Source organism: Fusarium coffeatum (assembly GCF_003316985.1).
Source record: "Fusarium coffeatum strain FIESC_28 chromosome Unknown BRIP53273_contig_352, whole genome shotgun sequence".
Classification (NCBI taxonomy): domain Eukaryota; kingdom Fungi; phylum Ascomycota; class Sordariomycetes; order Hypocreales; family Nectriaceae; genus Fusarium; species Fusarium coffeatum.
The window spans coordinates 21,012-33,683 of NW_022158141.1; the positions used below are offsets into that span (position 1 = coordinate 21,012).

General features: G+C 48.5%; 5 protein-coding genes across 5 annotated transcripts; 1 reads left to right on the forward strand and 4 right to left on the reverse strand.

Annotated features, from left to right (window-relative positions):
• Positions 1-571: 571 nt before the first annotated feature.
• FIESC28_10990 (uncharacterized protein) lies at positions 572-2,015 on the forward strand (the record flags this gene model as incomplete). Its single annotated transcript, XM_031165120.1, has 6 exons — positions 572-619; positions 669-914; positions 972-1,174; positions 1,227-1,321; positions 1,373-1,543; positions 1,591-2,015. The coding sequence occupies 6 exons, from the start codon at positions 572-574 to the stop codon at positions 2,013-2,015; spliced, it is 1,188 nt and encodes a 395-aa protein (XP_031010814.1).
• Positions 2,016-2,581: 566 nt separating this feature from the next.
• FIESC28_10991 (uncharacterized protein) lies at positions 2,582-3,721 on the reverse strand (the record flags this gene model as incomplete). The annotated part of the gene is made up of 1 exon (XM_031165121.1): positions 2,582-3,721. The coding sequence occupies one exon, from the start codon at positions 3,719-3,721 to the stop codon at positions 2,582-2,584; it is 1,140 nt and encodes a 379-aa protein (XP_031010815.1).
• Positions 3,722-7,523: 3,802 nt separating this feature from the next.
• Positions 7,524-8,308, reverse strand: FIESC28_10992 (uncharacterized protein; the record flags this gene model as incomplete). Its single annotated transcript, XM_031165122.1, has 2 exons — positions 7,524-8,114; positions 8,174-8,308. 2 exons carry the CDS (start codon positions 8,306-8,308, stop codon positions 7,524-7,526), a joined length of 726 nt encoding a protein of 241 aa, XP_031010816.1.
• A 1,017-nt stretch (positions 8,309-9,325) lies between these two features.
• On the reverse strand, positions 9,326-9,844 carry FIESC28_10993 (uncharacterized protein; the record flags this gene model as incomplete). The annotated part of the gene is made up of 1 exon (XM_031165123.1): positions 9,326-9,844. One exon carries the CDS (start codon positions 9,842-9,844, stop codon positions 9,326-9,328), a length of 519 nt encoding a protein of 172 aa, XP_031010817.1.
• Positions 9,845-10,428: 584 nt separating this feature from the next.
• Positions 10,429-11,882, reverse strand: FIESC28_10994 (uncharacterized protein; the record flags this gene model as incomplete). Its single annotated transcript, XM_031165124.1, has 2 exons — positions 10,429-11,618; positions 11,678-11,882. The coding sequence occupies 2 exons, from the start codon at positions 11,880-11,882 to the stop codon at positions 10,429-10,431; spliced, it is 1,395 nt and encodes a 464-aa protein (XP_031010818.1).
• Between the last annotated feature and the right edge of the window lie 790 nt (positions 11,883-12,672).

Genomic DNA, 12,672 nt, shown 5'->3' on the forward strand with positions numbered 1-12,672 from the left:
CCAATTTTACTTTAGCAATAGAAGAGGCCTCTCAATCCATCGTCTTGATCGGAACTTTTCCAGACAATAAAGACTTGGCCCGTGTTCTCGCCCCTGGATCGGGTTCCTGCATTATGCAGGTGAACACACTAAATCGACGTCGAGATCGCCACAGACTTCATTAACCTATGTCAATAAGGAAAAGCTCCAGGCCATAGCGAGGGGACCAGACCAGGGACGATCCGAGACCCTCTTCTGTCAAACCCTATCTCTCCCAGAGCGGCCACAGACCCCTGCACTCAGGAATGCGAATGTCGTCTAGCAAAACCCTATCAGGTAGCCTCGCCCTGGCTAGTAGTTTGGTAAAGAGCAAACTGATTTGCATTTCGATAGAAGTGAAAGCCGGGCTCGCCACAAAGTGGACGCCATCGCATTCCAGTCCCAGATCGTGGGGACCGCATCCAACTTAGTGCCATCGTGGAATGAAGCAATAAGACATGGACGCATCCATTTCTGTTACTTACGATCGAATATCTGTCTCACCTTGTCTCTCATTTTTTGGTGTAGATACCTTGCACGTTCATTATTGACCATGACTCTAACAAAGGCCTTCCCACCGCCTCCCGGGCAGACTGTGCTGGTACGTTCGCGTCTCATCGCTCTGGTATGTCTGCTAACATGTGCTACAGGCAGTGACATTCAGCCTCATCGCCTTCGCGGCTGCGATTATCGGATTCAGGATTTACCACCGATTGAGGGTACAGAAGCAACGACTGGTTGCGAGCGACTATTTTATGATCCTGGCTTTATGTGGTGCCATTACATGCTCTGCTTTCGATGTTATCTTTTGGATGCGCGATGTCCTCCGACCACGAATGAGCGTTGGATTCGAGAATTACAACCCGGGTGAGGAGCTTGTCGAGTACATTTACAAGGTGAGACATTCAGGGAACAGAGCATCTGAGGGAGCACAGGCTGACCTCAATCCACAGTTGTCTTGGGCTAGTGAAATCCCCTTCTACGCGACCGTTTATCTTTCCAAGGCGATTCTATTGGCCTTGTACTTCCAAATCTTTCCCACCTTTATGGGAAGTCGCCGCAGAGCGCTCTGGGCTACCGTGCTTTACTGCGGCTTGGCTTATACAGTCACGTTGTGTATGCAGCTCTTCTCTTGTATGCCGCTTGAACGACACTGGTATGTTCGACAAGACAATGTCTCACTTCTGCAAATTTACTGACTGTTGCAGGGTTATCACCCGACCTCTTACTCCTTGTGACTGGAGATGGCAGGGCGTCGTCTTCCAGGTCTCATGGGCGCTGGCCTTCCTGGGCAGTCTTCTCAGTATGTTTAACCTATTATATTCCATTCATCACGCACTAACACGATGTCTAGTTCTTATTCTACCATTCATGGTTATACACGACCTTGACTTGACCAAGAGAGCCAAGACGTGCTTGTATCTTGTATCCTTGATCGGTCTCCTTGATATCGCCATTTCCCTCATCCGTTTCCTCAACGTTGAGCTCGGTGACGGAAGCGAATTCCGATCCTTCAGCACAATTGGTAAGCACCCCACACTATGTCTCAATACCTCATCTAACCTAAAACAGAACTTTGGAGTGCTCTCGACGTCAACATCGGTCTCATCACAGCCTGTCTCCCCGCCCTCCGTATCCTTCTCGGCCGCACCAGAAGACCGGACAACTACACCTTCGACGAAGCCAAGACGGCTCGTTCCTCCCGCGCCATGGAGCACCGGGAACTTGAAGAAGTTGAGGACTCAACCTACTTGGGTGTCAAGAATAGTGCTGGCCCCTCACGCTCCAACCGAGCTTCCATGTACAGCGATAATGGCGCTTTGACCCCTATCAAGATGCTCGAGCCCAAGCCTGAACCCAGAAGGGAGCGTAAGCCAAAGCCCCCTGGACCTGCTTGGAAGGACTACGAGGAGGAGGATAGCGATCTTGAGCTTGAGAACATCAACGTTGAGGCTCTGAACAGAGACCAGGCCCAGTCGTACTGGTCGGTCCCTTAGACTTTCTTTTGTTAGAAATACTCATGTATCAATATGTCTGTCTTATCACAAAGCGTTACATTTTCATAGAAGAGATAGTTTGCCAAACATCAATCACTTTCACAATCTGCTATAAGCTGGTACACAAATGCGAATTTCTCTCTATCCCAAACTCTGGTGGGCAAGCCCATTCTCATAAGTAATTCTAATGTTGTTCACTCTGATGTGGCTTGACACAGGATGTGTGACGATCCTTTCCCCATGTATTCCCAGCCATCGAGGAGAATGTACCGTTACCGCATCGTCTCTAACGGTCTTTTCAGATCTCCCTGCCAGGCCAGGCACTCTATTTCGGAAAGGGAATAAATAATGTTAATTGACCGGTTGCAGCAGAATCGTAGAGACCGATAATTCAATGTTTGTTGCAATTACTTTCCACTTGGCTGACCTTTGCCTTTTGCGTCTGGCGTGTACCAACATGTTCGAAGCTGAACATGTTATGGAACAAGCTTTCCTTGCTTCCAAAATGTTGACAATTGCCGAGTTATCTTCTACTTCTCCTGAGATACAGGGGCTCGACGGCAGTGTCACAGCCGCTTAGTGACTATCTCTCTAACCTTGCTCAAATCCAAAGCCTCCACCGTCCTTCCCTTATATCCGGCCATGGTCTCCGCCATACACAGAACATTATAGATCGCTTCCTCAGTCGCATCGGCAACAGCCTCAAACACACCATTGATCGATTCATTCTCGACAGTCTCAACACTGACTGAAGAAGGCTTGTAAGGATCTAAGCCATCGTTAAAGCCTTGCATGGGGATCTTGGCAGCTGTAGAGAAAGCCAGGAAGATATCCCCTGAGCCGTTGCTTCCGTACCCACCAACGCGCGAGAGTCCGACTGTCGCACGCTTGGCTAATCTTTGAAGCTGGACTGGGAGGAGGGGAATGTCTGTCGCGACGACGATGATAATGCTGCCATCGGCCAGTGGTCCATGGACCCCAGCAGCAGCTGTTTTGGCGTCTTCTGATAAGATGCGTCCAACAGGAACACCACCAATCCGAAGGTCTTCCTTTTTGCCATAGTTGGCTTGAACAAGTACTCCGACAGTGTAGTCCTTGGGATTACCATCCGCATCCACTCCGGGAACAATTCGACTGCTTGATCCTGTTCCTCCCTTGAACCTATGGCATATCATACCCGTGCCACCACCAGTACAGCCCTCAGGTACAGCATCCGCTGAAGCCTTGAGAATTCCCTGAACAACATGTTCGGGAGTAACCGCAAATCGACTTTGCTTGTTTAAGTATCCATCGTAAGTCTCTGTGATGACCGGAAAGGTGAAGAGGTCCATATCTTCATGAGAAGTTGAAGCATAACGTATGACATAATCATACACGCCTCTGAAGGCCTCCCCGATAGATGAATTCGTCGTCAAGATAATCGGCGAGGTCAAAATGCCAGTTTCATCAATCCAGTGGGACCCTGTCATTTCTCCAGCGCCATTGAACTTGAAAATAGCTGCATGGCATGTGTATTTATACCAATCGGCTCTCGGTAGAATTGTCGTCACACCGGTATTTACGTCCTGATCAGGCTGTATCGATTCTGTGTGCACAAGAACGCCTGGAACGTCGGTGATGGAGTTGAGACGGCCTGGCTTCCAATTACCCAAGAATAATTCAGGTAAAAGCTCCCGGACACGAAGGCGTTTTCGACATTCTTCCATATTTATTATCTCAAGATAGGTTATAGATGGGTTCGGAGGAATATAATAACAGAGGTTAAGAACAGGCAGCCATCTTATGTAGACACATTTTATCTTAGATTTTCGCATTTCGAAAAAGTTCCCCGCATCTCGGGAAACTCCTTCGGGTTTGTCGTCTGACAGGTAGGTGCTCCGTAAGTTGGTGAGTTCTGTCGGAATCGCACTACAAAGAGCATTGCAAAATGTGCCCCCGAAAAACAAAAATCAAAGTATGATCAAGAGTACTGACACTCACATTGAAATCTTGTTTTGAACAAGCGATCTACCCAAAAAGTATGTAAGTCGAAGTAGTTCAGCATGACCTTCTGTTTTGACCTTGACGCGGCGTTGCTGTGAACTGGAAATGAAAGCGCCACATTAATATGTTAATTTGAACTGTACGGCTTGATAACTGACCTTCAAAATCGGAATCGCTAAATCAAAAGCGCCAGATCAATTGGATGAAAGATGTTTCTTTCGTAATATTTGTGAATTCGACATCCGATGTGCTTTTGGTGTTGGTTCCGCAGGGCTATAGGTTAACAAAGTCCAAGCGCTATCTTGAGTACTTCGGGTCCCACCCAAAACACGGGGTAGTTGAAGTACTATAGATACTAAGTTGCCTTGTGTATCGCAACGTCTACCTTCCATCGATAGCCTTAGATTTTGTGACAATTAGTTTTTAACAAGATCTTTGCAAGATCCTACTGACCATGTAAAGATTGTATGTCAGAGTACTCAACCTTGAACTTGTCTACTTCATCGTCAATCTTGAGTCCTTGAATGAATCAGAACATACTTGATACATAGATAGCGTCTTCAAGCATTCTAGACACCTTAATCAATTAATGGACTTGAAGCACGTGTGTGGATCAAGTCCGAGCGCTGCCAAGACTGTCATCGGAGTAGCTCCTGTGAATGAAGATCTGATATCCGTAATCTGACTGACGGGCAGGGATACTTGCCGGACCCATACCTATAGGCACTACTCAATGTCATGAGACCGCGTTATACTGACACTGACGCGTTTTCTTGCGATACGCGCCAGCTAAATATTCTTCCTGGTTTGTCTACAATTTATATCTACCGAGCGTGGGCTAGAAACGTGATTCTGCATTGTCTCTGGGGGAGGAATAGATTCTAGAGCGCACTATAGTTTGTGTCCAAATGAACAATTAAAGGGACACACGAGCAACTGATGAAAGTAGTGAGAGCCCTGAAACAAACATGACATAACATGATGATGATACTAGGGTACCTGCCTTATCTGGAAATAAAACAACGAACTGTTGAGTGGATCGGAGCATGGACAGCTTTAACATTGCCGATGACAACCAAAATATCGATCTGTCGATCCTTGACCGATGGCAACGCAGTTCATGACAGGGACGGCAACACCTCTCCCGAGGCTTAGGGTTCATAACCTCACCAGAACCTGGTGGTCAAATGAGAGTTAGTTGATACAAACACCGAGGCAAGGATGCTGTCGCAATGCCGTCTCAACTCGCAAGACAAGCTCCGTTTGTCGATGAAGTCGAAAGAGACAAGACTTGGCATTTCGTGTCGGAGTAAAGTGGCCGAGACATGACATTTGTTCACAGTGCACACGTCACCAGAGCTCTCGTTGAGTGACGCCATCTACAAGCTGATTCGCCGACTGCTACCGATGAGGCGCGATACCGTGCGGTGTGGCCTGAATAAAAAGGCAGCAGAGTCAGCTGGCTTTGCTTCGAGAATATGACGGAAGAAAGCGCTGCTGTTGTTCTGCTGCGTATGCCAATGCGTACAACGGAGCAACGCGAGATGATCTCGGTAGATCAGGAGATAGCGGTGATATCAGAAGGGTGGAATGTCATTATGTCGTTGGGAGAGGCGTGACGGTGACATTCGACATGTGGGTTAGGGTAAAAGAGTTTGAATTGAATTGCAATAACCTCATTTGACATGTTTCGACACTTTGACTCTCACCTGGGTCAATTAAATACTTTTTCGACATGATCTGAATCCACTGGACCTTCTCTCATTAAAGGTAAACGAGCTGTGCTTGAGAAAATAACACGACAACACTCCACGCCGACATCACCCAGACCTGACGTAGTATTCTGTCTAGCTGTCAAACTAATCCCTGAAATTGACGTCATTCGTCAAACTTCCTTGGAAGCTTGCATAACCAGTCCATTCATCGGGACAGCGCCGAACCCATTGATTGGCTACGGCCCAAAGAGCCTGCCGGGAGACATCATTACCGCTGAGCTTAATATAGACGGCTTGGTTCCTCAATTGCTGCTGTGCGAGGCGGCCATTAGTTACTCATCTCACCTGCAAAAAAATCTCTAACCATGCCGCTTCCAAATCACATGGTTTGCTGAAACGATTCTTCGGTTTGGCTATGGAACCTCAAGGGTCGAAGAAACTGGTTCCCATACTGCCCGCCCAACAAATTCCGGACCCGAACCGACAAGATGGCCGTGCTACCTCCGAGTCTTCGGTGACAGCCCAAGGCCAGAGGGTGAGGAGCAAGAGGAACTTGGTCGCTGTAGCCTGCGAGGGGTGCCGGCGCAAGAAGGCCAAGGTACGTTCACAACCTTATTCACCTACGATCCCACCAAGCTAAAGCCTCCATTCAAGTGTGATGGCAAAAAGCCTACATGTAGCCGATGCTCTTCCAAAATGGAATCGTGTTCGTACGAGACCCTACCTGTCCCCGTCGCAGTCAAGAAAAAATGCGACACTTTGATGATGGAGAACCAACAATACCGAGAACTATACAACGCCATACACGAAAGACCAGAGCGCGAAGCACAGGAGATTTTTAATCGCATCAGAGCGTCCAATGAACCATTTAGTGTGCTAGAGGCCATTAAAGAAGCCGAGGTACTGCTGCCAGACCATGCCAACAGCCAGAGTGACGGGACACGGCAGGGAAGTGTCCCAAGTCTACACCATGCGAGTTCTATTCGGACTCAGGAAAGTGATCGCTCATGAAGGATCATGATGATTGATATGAAATTCAAATGGGGAGATTTATTCGATGTCCCCAATGTTTGTTAGAGCCAGGATGCGGATGGCCTTGAGACCAGGGGACGCTTTAACGATATTTTAACGGTCTCCTCATTGGTAAATACAGTTTGTGCAATGTGTAAGTTATATGCTGACGCCGGTAGGACAAACCCAAAGGATGTAAAAAAAAACAGACTCAACCAAATGCCTTACGATGTATCGACAAAAGGTTGACTAGAGGGATCTCAGGAAGCACGAACGACAAGACTGATGGACGCGAATAGTAGAGCTGTCTACCTCGTGCAGAGATATTCGTCTTTGATCCCTAACCATGTAGCCATGAGATATAACGACTTGATGACCTGAAAAGATAATTGAAAAGGACGATACCAACCGCCATCCTCACTACTTTACCATTTATCGGTCCTCCAGGGAGTCATGCACAATAGAACATGACTGCCTCCCCTGACTAACTACAGGCAGTTGGTAGAAATCTACCTAAGATAGGCATTGGTTTACATGAAGGCATCATGATACTGAAGATGAATGAATTACCACGCCCAAGAACCTTGTTATGCTTAGAGGACCAGCAAAGACAACAAGCACTCTATTATCAACTTCTACATATCAGCATTGGACCCTTATAATGGGGATATGCAATTTTATCAATCTTCCACTTTGCAAAATTCATGTTAAAACATTTGTGTTCAATTCAATTCTTGTCTTAATCTTCGACTAGGTCTTGCCTGACCATATAATCATATCTCATAATATCCTTTAATCATTAGTATCGGCCACCGTAACCACCCTGGCTACCGCCATATCCCTGCTGCCCACCATAAGAGCTGCCACCACCGTGGTGAGAGCCTCCATGGTGACTAGAGCCACCGTAGTTGTCGTACTGAGACTTGCCATAAGCAAGGTCATCGTTGCGGCGGTTGTCTCGGCTGCGGCTTCGTCGTCGTCGTCGTCGGTCATCACCAGAGTCAGAGTCACTGCTGCTAGTCGAGTCACCGCTGAAAGCACGGGGACGGCCGTCTCGGTGGTTCTTTCTGTTCTTCTCCTTCTTGTGCTTCTTGAACTTGTGCTCGAGGAAGTTGGCGCCGATGGCTCCGGCGGCGGCACTGGCTAGAGTGCCGAGGAGACCACCACCGGCGGAGTGGGCTGCCCATCCGGCGGCACCACCTCCGGCAAGGGAAGCGCCTAGTCCTCGCTCGCCGTCAGGACCGCCGGGGCCACCAGGGCCTCCGGGACCACCGGGACCACCACCGGAGGGGTAGGCATTGGATCCACCGTATTGACCACCCTGGTGTTGGCCGTATGACTGGTCGCGGTTATCAGAACCGTAGTTGGAACCGCCTTGAGAGTACTGTTGCTGTAGAGGAAATGTTAGTGAATTGAAGCTTGGTAGTGGCTGTTGCTGGTACTACTAACCTGTTGAGGGTATCCGCCCTGCTGTTGGCCGTGACCTTGTTGTCCGTAGCCCTGCTGCTGCTGTCCATATCCTTGCTGTTGCTGGTTGTAGCCGCTGCCGCCGCCACCACCGCTGTAGTAGTCTTGAGCTGACATGCTTATAGAAGTATTGATTCGAGGTGTTGGAAAGTGTTTATGGGTAAAGAGTTGTGTTTTTTGAAGCTCTTAATCGGCAATTGAAGAATTGGATAGCTTCAGCTGATGAGGGGTCAAGCTCATTCTTAAATAGCAACTGTCGTCATCGAGCTATTCAGCCTTGGCCTAGTAAACTCTTTCTTGGCTGATGTGATCAGACACTGGGCGAAACCAGCAAAGGTGGCGCAGTTCACAAGTTTCCGGTCCCAGCCCTACATGGCACTGTACTGACTGCCCAATTCACGGTGTTTGCGGCGCGGGTATCGGCATTCCCGGGGAGCTTGGCAGACGGATGCATCGGCAGAAGAGGGAAGCTCAGCCACATCGGACTCGCCGGATTATCATGACGATCATATGCTTAATTCTTTGTTGGTAAGCTTGTCTGTGGCTAGTGATGAGCTTGGCATTACTGAATGACGCGCGGCTTCTTGTCATTTTGCCTGTGGAATGATCTGAGGCCAAGCTAAATTTAATCAACCAAGGGAATACCAAGATATTTAGCGGCTGGCGCAGCGATTTCCCGTTATCGTTATCGTTTAACACTAAACGATTGGTGGTTGCAGGGAGAGCTCGCAACATTTCTGACTCCATGTCTGACAGCCAGCTTTTTGAAGCTCCAGTGACATTATCACGAGGCTTCAACAAAGTATGCCCCATTTTGCCAACATTGGGCACCACGAGTTTGTCACCGGGAACCAGAATATTCCCTGCATAGCATCGGCATATCTTGGCAGGCAGATGAGAGACTTGTCACAGCTGACCGTCAGCATCAGACACTTGCGGAAATAGTCCAGGGAATTAGATATAAGATTATCGGCTTGCGCCATGTCTAGAATTACCAAAGCCAACCCACTCATTTCGTGCTAACATTTCAAAGCCCTCCAATGCCTTGGTCCCACTGTATGCCTAGTGAGCTAGGTTTCAAGGTTCAGGAAAGTGGTTGGAGCAGTACCTTTCTATGCGAGATGACTCCTATCATCACTTGAGTAAGCGACTCATATGTGTCGTCTGCCACACTGGATCCTCATCCACTTCAATGATGGAGAACCCATTTCGTTCCCAGAAGCCGATCGCATTCGGCAGAAACGGATGCGTATGCAAGTAGAGTTGCTTGACCCCAGCTTGTCGGGTCGTTTCGACTAGTTTAGCGAACACCTTGGAAGCTAGTCCTGCACGACGCCATTCGGGTTCGACGTACAGCCTCACAACCTCGACGGCATTCTCCACTTCAATGTTGAGAGATGGGAAGCGCCCGTCGTAAGGGACGCAGCCAATGGTAGCAACGAGGCGACCTTCTGAGCGAGCAGTCAAGAAAACCCCTTGCGGAGAGTCGAGGTAACTCTTTTGAAAGTTATCGAGCTCCCTTTGAGCCATTTGACCGCTGGATGCTTGGTTGAGGAATGGAAACATCTCGGCTCGGGCTTTGGTGATGAAGCCGACAAGCTCCGGGACTTCATCCGACGTCGCGGGACGAATTATTATGTCGCCCATATCCATCGTTCTTCTCTAGAAGCGTTACAGAACGGAGAGAAAAGAGACTGTAAGTGTGAACCGGACAGAAGAGGCGCGAATAGGGTTGGGGCAAGAGGAGGAAACCTTCGCGACATTTCGTCTCTCGGAGATTAGAAATAGTTAAATGCCTCATTGACAAAACCCCGCCCCGAAACTTGACTAAGTGATACGGGATGTAACCAAACTCTCTTCACTGCTTCCATCGTCAAATCTAAGACAGTCGAGGGAAGATGGCCATAAAGCTGGGGTTTTTACAAAGCTGCAGATAACGTGCATATGCAGCGCTCTACCCCGGTCCGGATTGAATGCTGGGTGGCCTCAAGACGGATGCTAGGTACTGTACATGGGAGAAGGCACGCTCATCTATACTGCAAATATCTGATAAAACTTATAATAAATACAAATCATACTCATATGCCTCAAAAACGCAGGATAACAGCCCGTAACCAGTCCTCATGTTCTGGACATCATGCCATGGCGATCAGCAGCCCTCACTATAGACGCAGTTAAATCCCACCCGACCACTACTCTTTCCTTCTGTCTTCAGAGCTAAATGCTCCAGCCTTTCTCTACGCAATCGGACTCCTTGCCGGAAGATGAGGCGGGCCAGAAGGAGGCGTAATAAAGCTGTCCACCGTGGCATAGGGAGACCCAGCCGTTCTATCCCATGGCGACCCGAATTCCTCCTCCAGCCTAACATCTTCATAGATGCTCGACTTATCATCATCAAACTTGTCTTGATGAACGATACTTCTGCTCTCAGGCGAAGTGCCAGTAATTGGTGTGATCAAGACAGGATCCGTCTGGGTACCAGCCTCTGAAGTCGTATATGTCCTTGGTGTCGAGGCGTTACTGGTCATGTTGGTCTCTAAACTTCTGCGATAAAACTTGTTGTAAGTCGGACTGTTCGGGCTGGGAGCATACTCGAATGCTTGACTAGAAGGCCTAGAGTGTGTTGCAGCATCGCGGATTTCCAGGCCTTGTTTTTCGAGCGCATGGACGCCGTAAGGATCGGGGTCTTCGGGATCAGGGATGCCAAATACCTTTTCTTCGCCTGGTGCCTCTACTGCAACATCGCCAGGTGCAGGTTGACCTTCTAGCTCATCCATCAATTCCTGGTCTACATCAGTACGACCCTCAGCTGCCTTCAGTGTCTCCATCAACATTTTGAGCTTGGGAGGACGGCGCGTCTTTCCAGCCAGAATGTCCACCACGCCGATTCCTTCTTGTCCATAGAAGCGCGCATTCTCGTCAGTGCGTTCAATTACGACTGTTCCATCGACTTGAACTCCAGCATAGAATCCTCTGGACTTCAAGTAGGTAAACACTGGCCTGTTGGCTTGCTTCCACTTTCCATCATTCTCAAGTACCCCTCCAGCCCCAACGGGCCCAGCGACGGCACTAATCTCTCCACCGATGGTTGCTCGGATCTTAGTGAATGCCTCCAGAGCTTTGCGGTTGTTGATCACCACTACACAGTCGTAAATGTCTACTCCAACTAGAAAGCCTAGGCCAGCTGTGTGTAGCATGATACCCGATGGAGGTGACCATGAGCCATCCTCTTCATTTCGTGCTACGAGAACGCCAGATCCGCCGGCTCCCGAGACCCAGAGACCAGTTCGCATGGTAGTGAAGATAGCAAGACCGACAGCATTCTGTATCACCTTTTGTGGAATCTTGACCATGACACGCTGCTTCTGTTTTGGTCCGTCTTGCACCGCACCAGTCGGCTTTTCTTCCTCAGTGTAGAAGCCATCCTCTGTCGCAAGTTAGTCAACACAGCCCTCAAATGCATTCTTCTTTTTCATGTTAGCTTACTACAGAACGATCTCAAAATTCTGGCTGCTTTATCGCTCTCTTTATCCAAGGTTGTAGGCCAGAATGCCTCGCTGCCAATTCGGTTAGACAGTCTGTTGATGGGGGCTCCCAGCTTATCGGCCCATCCCCAGACTTTGTCGAAGCCCTTTTTGCTTTGGGTCTTGGTTGTGTCCCAAGTTGGGAGTCGAGCTTTAACTTTCTGCATGTTTGAGATATGAATGGCAGTTAGAGATGTCGGATTCCGGATGAGGTTATAGAGTCACTGTCATTTATTGAGTCTGACGTGGCAGACGTCATCCCGCTTTCCAACGTCCTGGCGCCGAACTTCCCGGCAATTGCCTTGATTTCTCACCAACCAGGACCGGTTCACTGCGGTGCGCCCGACGGATGAACCGGCCAAGCTGACTAAAATGTCATTCTTATTTCACTCAACTGCCGGGTAAAATGACAATATTGGAAGCCACGGCAGTGTCGGATGGGTAACTGAAGAATCACCTTCCGAAGCTGAAGAGCCAAAATAACCTAACATGATCTCTGGTTAAAGCTGGAACACGGCGGTCACATTATTTCGTCTCTTATGATTTCGGCAGTCAATTAACCTGAGCTATGCACGTGTTCCCATGCAAAGTAAAGATCAGCAATATTGCTCTTAACCATTTTCTTATGTCTTCAGATCTATGTTCAAAAATTAATATTGTGTCAAATTAATTGAACAAAAGTCAGAACAATCTTCTTGAACATCTAACAACGTACCTAGTCATTGACGCCGTCGTGCTTTGGGCGTAAGATGCTCTTTTAATACTCGTGCTATAAGTGAGGTTATCAACAACAGTCAATGATTCATAGAAGCTAGAAGCAGTGGCGTGCCATGTCTCAGGCCAACACAACCACCAATGGCATGCTTGAAATCCATGATCTGACGGTATGCTGTGAGACATGGAAACGGAAGCCTCGGGGGGTAGGAAGGGATTTCTCGAGTGTGGTAACTTAACACG